This window comes from Diceros bicornis, chromosome 22, assembly GCF_020826845.1.
Source record: "Diceros bicornis minor isolate mBicDic1 chromosome 22, mDicBic1.mat.cur, whole genome shotgun sequence".
Taxonomy (NCBI): Eukaryota; Metazoa; Chordata; class Mammalia; order Perissodactyla; family Rhinocerotidae; genus Diceros; species Diceros bicornis.
Genome location: NC_080761.1, coordinates 3,796,495 through 3,816,559, shown reverse-complemented (window position 1 = coordinate 3,816,559; position 20,065 = coordinate 3,796,495). Strand labels below are relative to the sequence as shown.

Sequence of the window (20,065 nt, the reverse complement as noted above, 5' to 3'; positions counted from 1 at the left end):
ACAATGTCTATTAAAAATAGGACAAGTGCTACAGCACCTAAATCTAATGTCAAATAACATGTGAAAATACCTCTGAATCAAAAAGCTGTTTTTCCACACATATTTTTCCACTGGCAAAAACACAACATTTTACTTATTTTAGTACACTAGTTTATATCTCATTGTATTGTAAACTATTAGAATTTTAAATGTAAATTGTTAAAATTTAGAAAGGTTCTTTCATTTTGATTTTTCCCCTAAGGATCTATTTTATTACTAAGTGCTAAAAAAACAAAATCCTGTAATTATCAATCAACAGATGTGTATTTTTCCGAGGCTATCCTGTTTATAAACATACCTTTAGATTCTTAAAAAAAAGTTACCAGTAATCATTTAAAAAGCAATACTTACTTCTCATATTCAAGTTCATTATCTATGCTGAAATAATGTACATTTGATGAACTCTTTGGTCTGCTGTAGAGAATGGCAAAACAAAGGCGATCTGAAATGGAAAAATTGCAATGTTCTTTCCTTCAGGTTATTAAAAAACACTTCATATATCATGATGCAACTCGTTTCAGATGAAGTCAGCTTTTTATTTTTTCCATGCATCTTACAGATGGTAAGGCTTGCCACTGGGTAATTTCAAAATGTTTTGGCTATTTTGGCGGGTAACAGACAAAGCAATTTTTTGTAAAGGAGAAACTGCCTGTAACAAAGTTTCAATAGCGATGCAACTTTTCACATAAAGATACGGCTTGATTTCTGGAGGAAACTCTCATCACAAAACTTTAGTTTCCTTAGACTAAGAAATTTCAGCAAATGGCAGCATGCATTTGATGGCTAACCATCAACCTAGATGACTTTCATTGTGTTTCGCTATGTTTTCAAGACATCCTAGAAGTCTTTTCAATAACTTTTTTTTTTTTAAAGAAGAGAAAGAACTCTGTTGAAATTGCTTCAAAATTAACGTATAAGGCAATACAACGCAAAGAACAAAACAAACCATATGTTTATGCAACTGTTCTTAGGGATCACTATTTTTTTTTGATTCGGAATCATTACCTTTGTTGTCATTTTTACACTTAGACAAATTACAAGGAAAGCAATGAGAGGTTTCTGCCTGACGAGTGTGAGATGAACCTGTGTTGCATAAATGCAGTTGGGCTGCCCTGAGGTTTAGCAAGAGTGGAAAAGAGCAGTAATACTCAGAGGCTCCACCCTTCCTCCCCCGCCCCACCCAAAAAAGCTGCCTAAAATCCTCGGCGAAGCAGTCATCTGCAATACCTAGTGGTAGTAGTGCTAGCAGGACACTGACACTGAACGTGCGGCAAAATCAAATGCAGCCTTTAACATATTAAGAAAGAAAGGACGCCAGCCGGCATCCTTTCCCCAAACGGTAATTTAAACAATTTTTGTCTGCAATTCGACTTACGCAATTGCTGTATTTATTTCCTTGTCAACTCTTCAACTAAAACATCTCGCAACCACAAACACTCAAAGCGGATGACCAGGCTCACTCCCTTCCAGTCACAGACGACCCTCGATCCCCGTGCACAGGGAGGGGTTTCGCTCCCCGAGGCGGAGAGGCTCTACTCCTGCGCCAGCCAGGGGTGCAGGGACCCTCGTGTCCCTGCAGATACGCCCACAGTGACTCCGCCGGGACCAGGAGTCCCAGGAGGCCACCCACACCCGGGAGACAGCGGCGGCCGGCCCCAGCTTAAAGGACCTCCCGGCCAGCAGTCGGGCCTCCTCGCCGGGGCCCCGCTCTAAAAGCGCTGTCCGGGCCAGGCCGCGCCTGCACTCACCTCGGATCACCTCGGCCACCAGAGGGGTGCCCGCGCCCTCCCGGCTCATGACCGCACGGCATCTGGAGGGCGGGCGGAGCCAGGGGACAACCAGCGCCGACCACACCCCCGAAGTTGACAACGCCAAGTTTAAAGGGCCGAGCCCACGCGCGACAGCGACGCCCTCGGCCGCCCACCCCACCCCGGAAGTTCACAACTTCTCAAATGGCCCCAAACGGGCGGCGGCGAGGGAGTGCAGCACGGAAACCACCCGGCCGCTCGGGGAGCGGGGGTCTGCGCGCGGCGCCGAAATCCTGCGGACGCGCGGCCCGCTCAGAGAGCCCCGGCCTCGGACAGAACGCGGCCCGCGGCGCCGCAGGGACTTCTCGGCCGACGGGGCGCCGCCCTCGGCCGCCAGGGGGCGCTGCGCCGGGCGGGGAGGCGGGACCGGCGGGCGGGCGGGGAGGCGCCGCCCGCGGCCGGCAGAGCGTCCAGCCTGAGACCGCGCCGGCGGGGCTGCGTCGGCTGGGGCCAGCCCGCCGAGTGCCGGGGAGCTGGGAGAGGGCGGCTCATTTAAAATGGACGCCTTCAAAACTGTTCCCGATTTAAGGTAAGCCTAAAACTGAGGCCGTTCATTCCTTTAAAGGCCTTCGATTTCTCCTCAGAAAACTGTTAGGATGGTGGAAAAACAAAAATCCTGCCACAATACTAAGCAACCGTTTAAAGTATTTCCTAAACCTATGTTCCTATGTTAGACTCAAGTGAAAAAAATTTAAGATACAGTATGGTCCCAATTTTGTTATATATAATGGTGCTGGGATTGTAGGCGATTTTCATTCCCTTCTGTATTTTTCCAAGTTTCCTACAGCAAAGTGTTACTTTAATAATCTGTGGGGAAAAAAAATTACGACTCTCTCATAGACCGGAGAACCAATACAGTAACAACTCTCCCCAAGAACTACACTTTATTTATAATCTCAATACAATATACACATTCTATATCACGATATACAGTTTTGCTTCAGATGTAAACCTGCATACTTCCTAACTTTATTCTAAAATTCCAGACGGATAAAATAAACCATGAATTCTTTTTTATAGCCTCCAAAGAGGAAGGCCTTTCTAAATGAAACAAAATCTAAAAGCCAAGAATCGACCGCTCAATTGATACACATCTTTTAAAGGGTCTTCATGGCAACAGACACATAAAGTCGAGAGATAAACTGGAGAAGTATTTTAAATTCATCTCAAGAAGATGCCCAACTTCAATTTTATGTTATTGCAAAATAACAAACATGCAAATTTAAACTATAAGGTACAATCTTTCCTTCAGATTGGCAAAAATCAAAGGAGTTTGATGAGGCGCTGTGTTGGTGACGTTGTGGGGACACTCACGTTCCCTGTGGGTGGGAATATAAACTGGGACAACCTCCATGAAGGGCAACAAAGAGCAATTTGGCAGAAATTTTCAAGACTGAAATTGAAAACTGGCAAGATTGCCAGGATAGGCTGCCAAGTCCTATTATTTGAATGTGTCCGTTTAAAGCATATATATACATGTATATGACTGTATAGGAAATCTTGCATAGCAAATCTCTGGAAGGATACACAAGTAACTGGTAGTAGTAGATGCCTTTTTAGGGGAAAACTGGGTGTCTGGAAGTAGGGAAGGGTAAGAGAGATTTATGCCTTTTTATAACTTTTGAATTTTGTACCATATTTTACCTATTCAAAATTATGAAATTTTTCAAAAGTGAACTTGCAGGCTAATAACGTTTTTCCAAAGCTGACTCTTCAAGATATGAAGCGTACAGTCAGCACAGTATAAGGCAACCTGGAAAATGTCCTTTGCAAACATTTAAACAAGGTAAGTGGTTAATAACCTATGTTGGTTTCTACCATCTCTTGAAATCTAATTTCTTTTTTTTTTGTGAGGAAGATCAGCCCTGAGCTAACATCCATGCCAATCCTCCTCTTTTTGCTGAGGAAGACTGGCCCTGAGCTAACATCTATTGCCAATCCTCCTCCTTTTTTTCCCCTTTTTCTCCCCAAAGCCCCAGTAGATAGTTGTATGTCATAGCTGCACATCCTTCTAGTTGTTGTATGTGGGACACGGTCTCAGCATGGCCAGACAAGCTGTGTGTCAGTGCGCACCTGGGATCGGAACCCGGGCGGCCAGCAGCGGAGCACGGGCACTTAACTGCTAAGCCACAGGGCCCGCCTCGAAATCTAGTTTCTTTTATTTATTTATTTATTTTTTTGTGAGGAAGATCAGCCCTGAGCTAACATCCAGTGCTAATCCTCCTCTTTTTGCTGAGGAGGACCGGCTCTGAGCTAACATCTATTGCCAGTCCTCCTCCTTTTTTTTTTTCCCCAAAGCCCCAGTAGATAGTTGTATGTCATAGCTGCACATCCTTCTAGTTGCTGTATGTGGGACGCGGCCTCAGCATGGTCAGCGAAGCAGTGTGTCGGTGCGCAGTAGATAGTTGTATGTCATAGCTGCACATCCTTCTAGTTGCTGTATGTGGGACGCGGCCTCAGCATGGTCGGCGAAGCAGTGTGTCGGTGCGCACCCGGGATCCGAACCCCGGGCCGCCAGTAGCGGAGCACGCACACTTAACCGCTAAGCCACGGGGCCAGCCCTCTAATTTCTTTTAACAAACCCAAATAAAACTGGAAGTAGCTAGACAGAAGTGGGGAGAGGTTTTCACTCCAAGTCCAAACTTGAAATTCAATTTCCTAGGGAATATTTTATATATTATGGGGGGAAGGGGTAGATCACTGATTTTTGATGTCCAATTATCTCTGCACAATATATTCTCAACATTCTGTTGTTACAAAGCATTGCTATAAACTATTACAGAAGCTAGAGTGCTGGGGTGAGAGCTATTTATTAGAAACCTGGAGCTAGAAATGGGGCTCTTTACAACATTTTGCTTAAAGGTTCATAAGTAAACATATAATCCTATTGTAAACCCACGTATCCTCCCTTTAATGTGTTTGTTGTCAAAAACAGAAAACTGAAGTATTGAGATAATAAACCTTCTTGCCTATATATGCCTGTCACATAATGTCACCACTCCTGCTTCTTTGACTAATATGATACAGTAGAAGGAAATGAAATCTCATGATTTTAAATGTTGAAAAAACATTCAAAATCCATCCTTATGCCAAATTTGTCTGCAGTCAAACTTGACTTTTGGGCCTCAAAATTGCTACTTCTTCCTTTAATAAATATTTGTTAAATGAATGAAAAACATTTTCCTGCATAACAACTGTAGATATTTGGGGGATAATTAATCACAAAACAGAGAGGGGTATGTTCTAAACCAATTGAGAAATATATGTAGGAGTCAAGTGGCAATGATAACACAGTATCTACTTTTTAATAGAAAAGATTAAAAGAACTCTACTTGGATCTGAAGTCACAGTGGGCTTTCTACTATTTCCCTTTCCCCCTAGAACTGCACTGACTTCACAGGTCCTGGCAGAGCAAGTGGAGAAACGCCAGGATCCCCTGCAGGATGGGGAAGCCTACCCTTGGTGAGCTCACCACAAGAGAAGCAGAAAGGAAAATGCACATCCCTAGGGAGCAAGAGAGAACAGGCAAAAAAACAGGCTCCACTCAAACACTGACTGTCCCTCAGAGAGAGGGCTAACAGACACCAGGCTCTCATCTGTATTAGTCACTCATTTTTTAAGGGAAGGAGTGACGAAGGGAAGCAGAGGAAGAAATGTTCATGAAAGTACTGATTTAAAAAAAGCAGCATTGGGCCGGCCCCATGGCTTGGCGGTTGGGTGCACGCGCTCCGCTGCTGGCAGCCCGGGTTCAGATCCTGGGCGCGTACCGACTCACTGCTTCTCCGGCCATGCTGAGGCCGCGTCCCGCATACAGCAACTGGAAGGACGTGCAGCTATGACATACAACTATCTACTGGGGCTTTGGGGGAAAAAATAAATAAATAAATAAATAAAATTATTTTAAAAAGCAGCATTACCCCCCTAAAACAACAGTGACAGCTAACAATTATTCCGAGTTTAGTGCCAGGTACCGTATAAATCTCATTACAACCTACGAAGTAGATACTACTACTACTACCAATATTTTCCAGGAAAGGAAACCTAACCTTAAAGAGGCAAAAGTGACTAAGCGGAGCAGAGTCGCAAAGCTTCTTGCAAAGTAGCAGAATTAGGATTTGAACACAGGCTATTTGATTGAAGCCTGAGGTCTTTAAATCCCTGCCTTAGAGACTTGCCTTAATATAAAGCAAGAGTAATTAAAACAATATGATTTTAGCACAGCAACATACAAATATGGACCCAGCATATATGAAAATTCAGTGTATGAAAAAACTGATATTTCAAATCAGGAACAAAGAAGGCCTTAATCAATAAGGGACAAATGTCTACATGTATGAAAAGAAAATGAGGTTCCAATCTCACATACTATATAAAACAAACAGTAGATAAAATAATTTTTTAAAGGCTGTCAGATACCTATAAAAATTACAGTGAATAATTTTACAATTTAACATGGAGTATTTTTAAGCATGACATAAAACTCAAGCCATAAAGGGAAAAACAAACTTAGGGGAAAATATATAATAAAGAGTTAATCATCACAACAGATAAAAAATATCCACACAGTAATATAACAACCAATTAAAGATAAAATCTATAAAGGCTATGAACAGTAGAAAGGATTAATAAAACAAAGAGTTGGTTCTTCGAGAAGATAAACAAAATCGACAAACCCTTAGCCAAGCTTACTAAGAAAAAAAGAGAAAAGAATCAAGTAAATAAAATTAGAAATGCAAGAGGAGAAATTACAATGGATACCACGGAAATACAGAGGATTATAAGAGAATACTATGAGAAATTATATGCCAACAAATTGGACAATCTAGAAGAAATGGATAAATTCTTAGACTCATACAACCTCCCAAAACTGAACCAAGAAATGGAGAATCTGAATAGACCAATCACAAGTCAAGAGATTGAAATAGTAATGAAAAACCTCCCAAAAAATAAAAGTCCAGGACCAGAAGGCTTCTCTGGTGAATTTTACCAAACATTCAAAGAAGATTTAATACCCACACTTCTCAAACTATTCCAAAAAATAGAGGAAGATGGAACACTTCCTAAATCATTCTACGAGGCCAGCATCACCCTGATACCAAAGCCAGACAAAGACAATACAAAGAAAGAAAATTACAGGCCAATATCGCTGATGAACATAGATGCAAAAATCCTCAACAAAATATTGGCAAACCGAATACAGCAATACATTAAAAAGATCATACACCGGGAGTGACGTCAGCATCATGGCGGAGTGAGCTTTCCCGTGAATTCTTCCCCCACAAAATACAACAAAAGTAACAGCCACAGACAAACAACGGAATCCCAGACAGTCAAAAGCTGGAGCGGAGGGATCCACACTGCCGCACATCTGAGAGCGGAACGTGCTGGGCCCCCGGAGGAAGTGGGGAGAGGTAAGGAGAACTCCGCTCCCTCCCCATCAGATCAGCGATCCGGTCCGCGCGGCTCCCAGAGAGGGGGGAGGGGCGGCCCTCGGCGGGAAACTGCAGCTCTTCGGGCGCTCTCAACCAGCGGGAAACTCCTGCACAGAGGGCTCAGAGGAGCCACAGGGCTACCATCAACATCTGAGCAACCCAGAGAGCGGATAAAGAGGGGCAAACGAGAAGCCTCCCACGTCAGGGACCCAGAGGGCAAAAGAGAGAGCTCCCCCCTCCCCACAACCCGGAGTCTGCAGCTCGACCAGATCTAGCGGTCCGAGGCAGACCTGAATAAATTGGACTGGACCCGTGGATCGCAGTGGGGAAAAGAAACAAAACAAAACAAAACAAAACTGCGGATCGCAGCAGAAAAACTGGGGCAGAGCGCAGGGGGCTTAGACTACACAGCCCTTCACCACCACACAGTGGCGGCAGGTGGAAAGTGCAACCAGAGACTTCCAGGATGAGGAAAACCAAAACCAACACAGGAACCACAATGCAAAAATATATGAAATCACCAGACCAGAAACGAAATGAGAAGCAACCAGAAATCAACCCCGAAGACACAGAAATCCATAAACTAAATGACAGAGATTTCAAAATAGCTATCATAAAAACACTCAACGAAATACGAGACAACACAGACAAACAATTCAATGAGATTAGGAGTTTCTTCACAAAAGAGATTGAAATCATAAAGAAAAACCTATCAGGGCTGATGGAGATGAAGAACACAATGGAGGAGATAAAGGAGAATCTGGAATCTTTAAAGAACAGAGCTGACAATATGGAGGAAAGAATTAGTACTTTAGAGGATAGGAATACAGATATACTCCAGATGGAAGAAGAGAGAGAACTAAGACTAAAAAGAAATGAAGAAAGACTCCGAGAAATATCGGACTCTATTAGAAAATGTAACATAAGAATTATAGGTATTCCTGAGGGAGAGGAGAGGGAAAGAGGAACAGAGAGCCTATTCAAGGAAATAATAGCTGAAAATTTCCCAAATCTGGGGAAGGAGCAGGAAATACCAGTAAGCGAAGCCAACAGGACTCCTATATATATTAACAGACAAAGGCCTTCACCACGACACCTAGTGGTAAGGCTAGCCAGGGTCAACGACAAAGAAACAATATTAAGGGCAGCTAGACAAAAACAAAAAATAACGTACAAAGGAACTCCCATCAGGCTCTCAGCGGATTTCTCAACAGAAACTTTTCAGGCTAGAAGAGACTGGAATGATATATTCAAAATACTAAAAGACAAAAACTTTCAGCCAAGAATACTCTATCCAGCAAAAATATCCTTCAAATATGATGGAGAAATAGTAACTCTCCCAGATAAACAAAAGCTAAGGGAGTTCATGGCCACGAGACCGCCACTACAAGAAATACTCAAGAAGGCCCTCAGGCCCGAAAACAAGAAGAGAAAGGGAACACAAAGCTTGGAGTAAGGAGAAAAGTAGGCAGACAAAATCAGAGAAATAGTAGATCTTTACCGGAATAGGTTAGCAACCACTTAAATACTAAACTCAAAGATCAAAGGAAGAAATTCACCAAAAATAAATTTAACCTCATCACTGTAAACACACAGCCACAACACAAGATAGAATAAGGTATAACAAGAGCAACTTAGAAGGGGAAGAGGAAAGTGACTGAATTGACTTAGTATAAGGAAATAGGAGGCTATCAGATAATGGACTATCTCATACAGAAGATTTTTTGCCCAAACCTCAAGGTAACCACTAAACAAATAATCAAATTAAAACCACATATGATAAACAAAGAGAAAACTAGAAGAATCATAAGACAGAACAACCAAACTGAATTGGCAGTCCAAAACAAATGGGACAAGAAACAAAGGAAATGCAAAAGAACCAGAAAATAAGTGACAAAACAGCAACATTCAACCCTCATATTTCAATAATTACCCTAAATGTAAATGGATTGAACTCTCCAATCAAAAGATACAGAGTGGCAGGATGGATTAAAAAGCAAGACCCAACAATATGCTGCCTTCAGGAAACACATCTTAGCACTAAAGACAAGCACAGGCTCAGAGTGAAAGGATGGAAGACAATACTCCAAGCTAATGGCAAACAAAAGAAAGCAGGTGTTGCCATACTCATATCAGACAAAGTAGACTTCAAGATAAAACAGGTTAAGAAAGACAAAGAAGGGAAATATATAATGATAAAAGGGACACTCCATCAAGAAGACATATCACTTATAAATATATATGCACCCAACATAGGAGCACCAATGTACATAAAACAACTATTAACAAACCTAAAAGGAGAAATCAACAACAACACAATAATAGTAGGGGATCTTAACACCCCACTTACAGCAATGGATAGATCATCCAGACAAAAAGTTAATAAAGAAATATTAGACTTAAATGAAAAACTGGACGAGATGGACCTAGTAGACATATACAGAGCACTCCACCCAAAAACAGCTGACTACACATTCTTCTCAAGCGCGCATGGAACATTCTCTAGGATAGACCATATGTTGGGAAACAAAGCAAGCCTCAATAAATTTAAGAGGATTGAAATCATAACAAGCATCTTTTCAGACCATAAGGCTATGAAACTGGAAATGAACCAGGAAAAAAAAGCTGGGAAAGTGACAAAAATGTGGAGATTAAACAACATGCTACTGAACAACCAATGGATCATTGATGAAATTAAAGGAGAAATCAAAAACTATCTGGAAACAAACGAAAATGATAACATGCCATATCAAACCATATGGGATGCAGCAAAAGCGGTCCTGAGAGGGAAACTCATAGCGATACAAGCCCACCTTAACAAACAAGAAAAAGCCCTAATAGGCAACCTTAAATTACACCTAACAGAACTAGAAAAAGAAGAACAAACAAAGCCCAAAGCCAGCAGAAGGAGAGAAATAATAAAAATCAGAGCAGAAATAAATGATATTGAGACCAAAAAAACAGTAGAAAGGATTAATGAAACAAAGAGTTGGTTCTTCGAGAAGATAAACAAAATAGACAAACCCTTAGCCAGGCTAACTAAGAAAAAAACAGAAAAGGCTCAAGTAAATAAAATTAGAAATGAAAGAGGAGAAATTACAACGGATACCATGGAAATACAGAGGATTATAAGAGAATACTATGAGAAATTATATGCCAACAAATCGGACAATCTAGAAGAAATGGATAAATTCTTGGACTTATACAACCTCCCAAAATTGAACCAAGAAGAAGTGGAGAATCTGAATAGACCAATCACAAGTAAAGAGATTGAAATAGTAATCAAAAACCTCCCAAAAAATAAAAGTCCAGGACCAGATGGCTTCTCCAGTGAATTTTACCAAACATTCAAAGAAGATTTAATACCCATCCTCCTCAAACTATTCCAAAAAATAGAGGAAGATGGAACACTTCCTGAATCATTCTACGAGGCCAACATCACCCTGATACCGAAACCAGACAAAGACAATACAAAGAAAGAAAATTACAGGCCAATATCGCTGATGAACATTGATGCAAAAATCCTCAACAAAATATTGGCAAACCGAATACAACAATATATTAAAAAGATCATACACCATGATCAAGTGGGATTTATACCAGAGACGCAGGGATGGTTCAACATCCGCAAATCAATCAACGTGATACATCACATCAACAAAACAAAGAATAAAAACCACATGATCATCTCAATAGACGCAGAGAAGGCATTTGACAAGATACAACATCCATTTATGATAAAAACTCTCAATAAATTGGGAATAGAAGGAAAGTACCTCAACATAATAAAGGCCATATATGACAAACCCACAGCTAACATCATACTCAACGGGGAAAGACTGAAAGCCATTCCTCTGAGAACAGGAACGAGGCAGGGCTGCCCACTCTCACCACTCCTGTTCAACATAGTACTGGAGGTTTTGGCCAGAGCAATTAGGCAAGAAAAAGGAATAAAAGGAATCCAAATAGGTAACGAAGAAGTGAAACTCTCACTATTTGCAGATGACATGATTGTATATATAGAAAACCCTAAAGAATCTGTTGGAAAACTGTTAGAAACAATCAACAACTACAGCAAAGTTGCAGGGTACAAAATCAATCTACAAAAATCAGTTGCATTTCTATATGCTAATAATGAACTAACAGAAAGAGAGCTCAAAAAGATAATACCATTTACAATTGCATCAAAAAGAATAAAATACCTAGGAATAAATCTTACCAAGGAGGTGAAGGACCTATACAATGAGAACTACAAGACATTATTGAGGGAAATCAACGATGACATAAAGAAATGGAAAGATATCCCATGCACGTGGATTGGAAGAATAAACATAGTTAAAATGTCTATATTACCTAAAGCAATCTACAGATTCAATGCAATCCCAATCAGAATCCCAATGACATTCTTCACAGAAATAGAAAAAAGAATACTAAAATTTATATGGGGCAACAAAAGACCCCGAATAGCTAAAGAAATCCTAAAGAAAAAGAACAAAGCAGGAGGCATCACAATTCCTGACTTCAAAACATACTACAAAGCAATAGTAATCAAAACAGCATGGTACTGGTACAAAAACAGACACACAGATCAATGGAACAGAATTGAAAGCCCAGGAATAAAACCACACATATACGGACAGCTAATTTTCGACAAAGGTGCTAAGGACATGCAATGGAGAAAGGAAAGTCTCTTCAATAAATGGTGTTGGGAAAACTGGACATCCACATGCAAAAGAATGAAAGTGGACCATGTGCTATCGCCATACACAAAAATTAACTCAAAATGGATCAAAGACCTGAAGGTGAGACCTGAAACTATAAAACTCATAGAAGAAAATATAGGCAACACACTATTTGACATTGGGTTTAAAGGAATCTTTTCGGATGACATGCCTACCCAGACTAGGGAAACTAAAGAAAAAATAAACAAGTGGGACTTTATCAGACTAAAGAGCTTTTATAAGACAAATGAAATCAGAATCAAGATGAACAAACAACCAACCAGCTGGGAGAGAATATTTGCAAAACATACATCTGACAAGGGGTTGATCTCCATAATATATAAAGAACTCACACAATTGAACAACAAAAAAACAAACAACCCGATCAAAAAATGGGCAGAGGAAATGAACAGACACTTCTCCAAGGAAGATATACAGATGGCCAATAGGCACATGAAAAGATGCTCAACATCACTAATCATCAGGGAAATGCAAATCAAAACGACACTAAGATACCACCTCACGCCCGTTAGAATGGCTATAATCACCAAGACAAAAAACAACAAATGTTGGAGAGGATGTGGAGAAACAGGAACCCTCATACACAGCTGGTGGGAATGCAAATTGGTGCAGCCTCTATGGAAAACGGTATGGAGATTCCTCAAAGAATTAAAAATAGAGATGCCCTATGATCCAGCCATCCCACTACTGGGAATCTATCCAACGCACCTGAAATCAACAATCCAAAGAGGCTTATGCACCCCTATGTTCATTGCAGCATTATTCACCATAGCCAAGAAGTGGAAGCAACCTAAGTGTCCCTCGACTGACGATTGGATTAAGAAAATGTGGTATATATATACAATGGAATACTACTCAGCCATAAAAAAAGACAAAATCGTCCCATTTGCAACAACATGGATGGGCCTGGAGCGTATTATGTTAAGTGAAATAAGCCAGAAAGAGAAAGACAAACACTGTATGATCTCACTCATATGTGGAATATAAACAAACACATGGACAGAGAAAACTGGACTGTGGTTACCCGGGAAGTGGGGGTGGGGGGTGGGGGGTGGGCACAAGGGGTGAAGGGAGTCATATATGGGGTGAAGGACAAACAAAAATGTACAACCCAAAATCTCACAATGTTAGAAACCATTAAAATATCAATAAAAATGTAAAAAAAAAAAAAAAAAAAAAAAAAAAAAAAAGAAAAGGCATCAGTATGAAAAATAAAATAAAATAAAATAATAAATAAAGACTTTTTGGTTCGAACTGCAAAAAAAAAAAAAAAAAAAAAAAAAAAAAAAAAAAAAAAAAAAAAAAGATCATACACCATGATCAAGTGGGATTTATACCAGGGACACAGGGATGGTTCAACATCCGCAAATTAATCAATGTGATACACCACATCAACAAAACAAAGAATAAATACCACATGGTCATCTCAATAGACGCAGAGAAGGCATTTGACAAGATACAACATCCATTTATGATAAAAACTCTCAACAAAATGGGAATAGAAGGAAAGTACCTCAACATAATAAAGGCTATTTATGACAAACCCACAGCCAACTTCATACTCAACAGGGAAAGACTGAAAGCCATTCCTCTGAGAACAGGAACGAGGCAGGGCTGCCCACTCTCACCACTCCTATTCAACATAGTACTGGAGGTTTTGGCCAGAGCAACTTGGCAAGAAAAAAGAATAAAAGGAATCCAAATAGGTAACGAAGAAGTGAAACTCTCACTATTTGCAGATGACATGATTTTATATATAGAAAACCCTAAAGAATCCGTTGGAAAACTATTAGAAATAATCAACAACTATAGCAAAGTCACAGGGTACAAAATCAATCTACAAAAATCAGTTGCATTTCTGTATGCTAATAACGAACTAACAGAAAGAGAGCTCAAAAAGATAATAACATTTACAATTGCATCAAAAAGAATAAAATATCTAGGAATACATCTTACCAAGGAGGTGAAAAACCTATACAATGAAAACTACAAGACATTATTGAAAGAAATCGATGATGACATAAAGAAATGGAAAGACATCCCATGCACATGGATTGGAAGAATAAACAGTTAAAATGTCTATTATTACGTAAAGCAATCTACAGATTCAATGCAATCCCAATCAGAATCCCAATGACGTTCTTCACAGAAATAGAAAAAAGAATACTAAAATTAATATGGGGCAACAAAAGACCCCGAATAGCTAAAGCAATCCTAAGAAAAAAGAACAAAGCAGGAGGCATCACAATCCCTGACTTCAAAACATACTACAAAGCAATAGTAATCAAAACAGCATGGTACTTGTACAAAAACAGACACACAGATCAATGCAACAGAACTGAAAGCCTAGAAATAAAACCACACATATACGGACAGCTAATTTTTGACAAAGGAGCTAAGAACATACAATGGAGAAAGGAAAGTCTCTTCAATAAATGGTGTTGGGAAAACTGGACAGCCACATGCAAAAGAATGAAAGTGGACCATCTGTTATCGCCATTCACAAAAATTAACTCAAAATGGATCAAAGACCTGAAGGTGAGACCTGAAACTATAAAACTCATAGACGAAAATATAGGCAACACACTATTTGACATTGGTCATAAAGGAATCTTTTCGGATGCCATGCCTACCCAGACTAGAGAAACTAAAAAAAAAATAAACAAGTGGGACTTTATTAGATTAAAGAGCTTCTACAAGACTAACGAAACCAGAATCAAGATGAACAGATAACCCACCAGCTGGGAGAGAATATTTGCAAAACATACATCTGACAAGGGGTTAATCTCCATAATATATAAAGAACTCACACAACTGAACAACAAAAAAACAAACAACCCGATCAAAAAACGGGCAGAGGAAATGAACAGACACTTCTCCAAAGAAGATATACAGATGGCCAACAGGCACATGAAAAGATGTTCAACATCACTAATCATCAGGGAAATGCAAATCAAAACAACACTAAGATATCACCTCACGCCTGTTAGAATGGCTATAATGACCCAGACAAAAAACAACAAATGTTGGAGAGGATGTGGAAAACAGGAACCCTCATACACATCTGGTGGGAATGCAAACTGGTGCAGCCTCTATAGAAAACGGTATGGAGATTCCTCAAAGTATTAAAAATAGAGATGCCCTATGATCCAGCCATCCCACTACTGGGAATCTATCCAACGAACCTGAAATCAACAATCCAAAGAGGCTTATGCACTCCTGTGTTCATTGCAGCATCATTCACTATAGCCAAGAAGTGGAAGCAACCTAAGTGTCCCTCGACTGATGACTGGATCAAGAAAATGTGGTATATATATATACAATGGAATATCACTCAGCCATAAAAAAAGACAAAATCGTCCCATTTGCAGCAACATGGATGGGCCTGGAGGGTATTATGTTAAGTGAAGTAAGCCAGAAAGAGAAAGACAAACAGTGTACGATCTCACTCATATGTGGAATATAAACCAACCCATGGACACAGAAAACTGTATTGTGGTTACCAGGGGCAATGGGGGTGGGGGGTGGGCACAAGGGGTGCAGGGAGACATATATATGGTGATGGACAAACAAAAATGTACAACCCAAAATTTCACAATGTTAAAAACTATTAAAACGTCAATAAAATAAATAATAAATAAATAAATAAATAAAATAAACCTTTGCTTGTTACATTCCTCTAAGATTTTGGAGTTGTCATTACAACATAACCTAGACTATCCTAACTGATGCATATCTTTAGATGTTTAAGAAAAGTCTTAAAATAAGACACAAAATGCAAAAGCTATAAAGAGAAGGATTTTTTTTTTTTTAATTTTTTCCCCCAAAGCCCCAGCAGATAGTTGTATGTCATAGTTGCACATCCTTCTAGTTGCTGTATGTGGGACGCGGCCTCAGCATGGCCAGAGAAGCGGTGCCTCAGTGAGCACCCGGGATCCGAACCCCAGGCCGCCAGCAGCGGAGCGCGCACACTTAACCGCTAAGCCACGGGGCCGGCCCGAGGAGGATTTGATAAGCTTACAAAAGATACTATAAAAATATTTTTAGACAGGGGGTGGGAGGAGAGTGGAATACAGGAGCCAACCTGAAAAAACTCCCAAAAGCCAAAGCTTGAATAATTTGAGCAATAAAATAAGTACATAATATTGGATTATAACCCAAAGTATAAAATAAATATGCATGAAGCCATGCTGATATAAATAAGTGATTGAATAAATAAATGGAGAAGAGACAAATCTTCCTTACAGAAGAATTCCAAATAATAATATGTAGATACTTCCCTCCAAGAAGTAGAGCTTAACCTCTCCCCACTTTGAATGTGGGGTGGACTTAGTGACTTGCTTCCAAAGAATACAGTATGGCAAGGGGAAAATAGTAACTTTACAGAGGAAGAAACCTGGCCAACACTCCTTTAACCAAGTGATCATAATTAACCAGTGATGTCACGTGGATTTCATGTACCACATGATAAAATGTGATGAGAAGGGCACTTTTCCTCTGTGGTATTTTATTCCAAAAATCCAGTCTAGTCATTAGAAAATATCAGACAAACAAAATTTGATGGACATTCTACAAAATGCCTGACCAGTACTTCTCAAAACTGTCAATGTCATGAAAAACAAGGAGAAGACTGAGAAACTGTCACAGACCTTAGGTGACTAAGGAGATGACAACTAAATGCAACGTGGTATCCTAGACTGAAGGCTGGAATAGAAAAAGGCCATTAATGGAAAAACTGGGGAAATCTGAATGAAGTCTGGAGTATACCTAACAGTAATAAACCAGTGTCGGGTTCCTAATGTGCCACGGTAATGCAAGATGATGTTATAGACTGAATTGTGTCCCCCCCCAAATTCAGACGTTGAAGCCTTAACCCTTAATGTTACTGTATTTGGCAAGAGGGCCTTTAAGGAGGTAATTAAGGTTAAATGAGTTCATAAAGATGGGGCCCTAATCCGACAGACTGGTGTCCTAATTAAGAAGAGGAAGAGACACCAGAGACCTCACTCCCTTCTCCAGAGGACACAGCCAGCCAGGAAGAGAGGCTTCACCAGAAACCAACCCTACTGGCACCCTGATCTTGGACTTTCAACCTCCAGAATTGTGAGAAAATAAATTCCTGTTGTTTAAGCCACCCAGTCTGTATATTTTATTATGATAGCCGGAGCAAACTAATACAAATGATAACATTCGAGGAAACTGAAACTGGGTGAAGATTATGCAGGAACTCTCTGTACTATCTTTGTAATGTTTCTGTAAATCTAAAAGCTAGCAACTGACTGGGAGAAAATACTTATATAACAAAGAATATATATATATATATATATACACACACACACACACACACACATACATATATATATATTCTTGTATCTTAAAATTGCAAACAGTCCAATAGAAAATTGAGTCAAGCATAAAAATGGCAAGACAGAAAAATAAATAAAAATGATAAAAAATGTGAAATGTTTAACCTAATTAGTAATCAGAAAAACAAAAATTATAAAACAATGAAATTTTATTTCACACCATTGAATTGGAAAAAATTTAAATACTGATATCAGTGAAGGAAAGGTTGTGGGGGGAAAATTGCTACTTTCATACAAGGAAGATGGGACTGTAAAATGGTAGAGGGTTCTGGAGAGCAGTCTGGCAGTTATCTGTTATGCATGTGTCCCTTGACCCAGCCAGGCCTCCTTCTTCACAGCTACCTCAGAGAACTACTAGCACTGGAGCACTAAGAAGCATTTGCAAGGATGTTTACTGTAGCACTGTCTGCAGTAAAACTAAATGGAAATAACAATTGTTATCAATAGGGGAATAATTACATAAATTATGGCAGTCATACTGGGACTTAAAACTAAAGAGGTAGATCAATATGAAATCTTTCCACAGTAATACAAAGATAAATTATTTTTTAAAAAACTAGTTGCACAAGAGATATATGTAAAAATGATAAAACTAAACTAAGCATACTTCTACAGGTAAATTTATCTGTATGAAACTTAACAGAAAAGCCTCCACCAAACAGCTTCTGGAGATGGAACTGGGATTGGGGAATGGGGAAGGAAATTTTTACTTTATCAATATTACTTAGGTTTTTAAGAACATCTTAAGTGTTAGTTTATAATTGAACATATATTCCTCTGGTAAGTAAGGGAGGTATGGGGGAGGAAGACTTTCACCTTTCGAGATTATCTCCCCCTCAACCTGGGTGTCCTACTTCCCTTTTAATACGTGTTGTGAAACAACAGCTAATTCCAGCCAGGACAAGATCTACTGTCCCAGTGCAGACATAAGTTTAAATGAAGCATTAGTAGCTAGCACTCTTAAAAGGAAAGACGAGTTAACAACCCCAGCCAGCTGCCTTTCACCATCCTTCCTTATCTTAGTGTATCCGTCATCGCTGGACTGGAGATTCAAAGCTGTTTGACTCTAAATGCACTTTGTGGGGAGTAACTGAGTGGTAGGAACGATAAGAGCTGTATCATTGCTGCTCTTTTAAAACAAGGGACCCTGAAACTTAAATCTCTGGAAAAAATTATCTCCAGCCCTCTGTCTCACATGTTCTCTGGCTATGTGACAAAAAACAAAATCAGAGTTTTAGATCCTGGTTTCCTTTGTCACTGAATGTTGTATAATTCTCCATTAATTACTCCTATCCGAGACTTTGAACGTATTTACTGACTCAATTTATCAGGAGGTAGAGTGAACTATCCAGATAAATTCTTTGCTTACTTGTTTTATACAATGGGACTGGGGTATTGTTAACAAACTTTCAAATTGCGTGGACAAGGTTGAAATATATATAGTTTGGTTTGAGCTACACTGTAGTAGCAATCAGTTGACCTGGGAGCAGTTGATGTAATCAGAAACTCATGCTCAGAGATGGATGGCTGTTATTAAAGCAGGAGAGTCACAGTCCAGAGGCGATATGGTAGCTTTTCTGTTATCCATACATCTGGAGAATTTATAATTAAAATACTAAATGCCAAAAATGTTTTTTATTGGTAAAATTAGTAGCTTGTTAATCAGAATAATGGTTGTTAGAAATGGGCTCTCATTGGTGAGATTGTCTAAAATATTTTACAGACAGATTGCACAAACACAAGAATCTAATGAGACTCTTATTTAGGGACAGTGTTTGAGAGTTAAGTCTAGATGCCTATACTGGTCCCTGTCCAGCTACTGATTGTGAGCATTTCTGGTTGACTGGTACCAACTATAAGGTTAACAGAATACTGTACCTGGAATATTGTTGTGTCTGCTTCAAGTAAACCTTTCATAAAAGGAGTGCTCAAAATACCTAAAAATGCAGGATCTAAGCTTATAGGATAGAGTGTATCATGTTTGGTGCCTGCTTGCTAAGAATATTTAATAAATGACTGTTGTGTGGGAGAATTTTTTATCTGATCAGCTTTCACTATAACTTGGTAGCAAGGTTGGGAGGGAGTCACTAAACCCCATCTGCCTGGAGCTTTCCTACAGTTACTGTTATCTATCAAAAAGTCCTAAGAGCTGTGAATGATCAAATTGGCTCAGGTCAGTTTCCATCAGTATGATACAAAGATGAGATCTGGCATCACTACATGTCCTAAAACATTTGGATCATAGACATGGAAGTCAGATACTTGTACCAGAAAGAGAAGTCACACAGAAGTAAAGCAATCAATTTCAGCAGACAGATATTTTTCTAGGATCCTAAGCCAAGAACTTTAATAAATATTAGATGTCTAATAGATAGATATGAGAAATTCTAACTTATCTACCTAAATAAGCATTCCAAAGGTAGGCAGAGGAGGGATAAGTAAGTGGTATGTCTCATTTCAAATTTCTTGGCAGTGAATGAAAAAAAAGACCTACTTTAATGAGAATTTTTAATATAATTTCCTTATCGGAAGCAAATTCTTAATCACAATACTCATTCTTTATCTCCAATGGTATTTCAAGGCCCTCCTAACAATATTTACGACATATCACAAATCTAGGCCACTACTCATATCCAATAACTAATTTTTTTCTCTAAAGAAACCTTTCAGGGAGATTT

The 20,065-nt window shown here is 39.5% G+C and overlaps 1 protein-coding gene across 12 annotated transcripts in view; it reads right to left on the bottom strand.

Annotated features, from left to right (window-relative positions):
* The window catches only part of CDC14B (cell division cycle 14B), a 119,044-nt gene that overhangs the window by 54,473 nt on the left and 44,506 nt on the right, over positions 1–20,065 (bottom strand). For 9 of the 12 annotated variants that reach the window (XM_058565437.1, XM_058565439.1, XM_058565432.1 and 6 more), the window contains exon 2: positions 391–481. Coding sequence is in view for 10 of the 12 variants with exons in the window: in XM_058565439.1 (XP_058421422.1) it covers positions 391–481 (91 nt within the window). In the remaining 2 variants the exon portion in view is untranslated. Of the gene's footprint in view, positions 1–390; positions 482–1,787; positions 1,884–20,065 lie in introns of those variants that run through there. The other 3 variants (XM_058565436.1, XM_058565433.1, XM_058565434.1) reach the window with 2 other exon arrangements.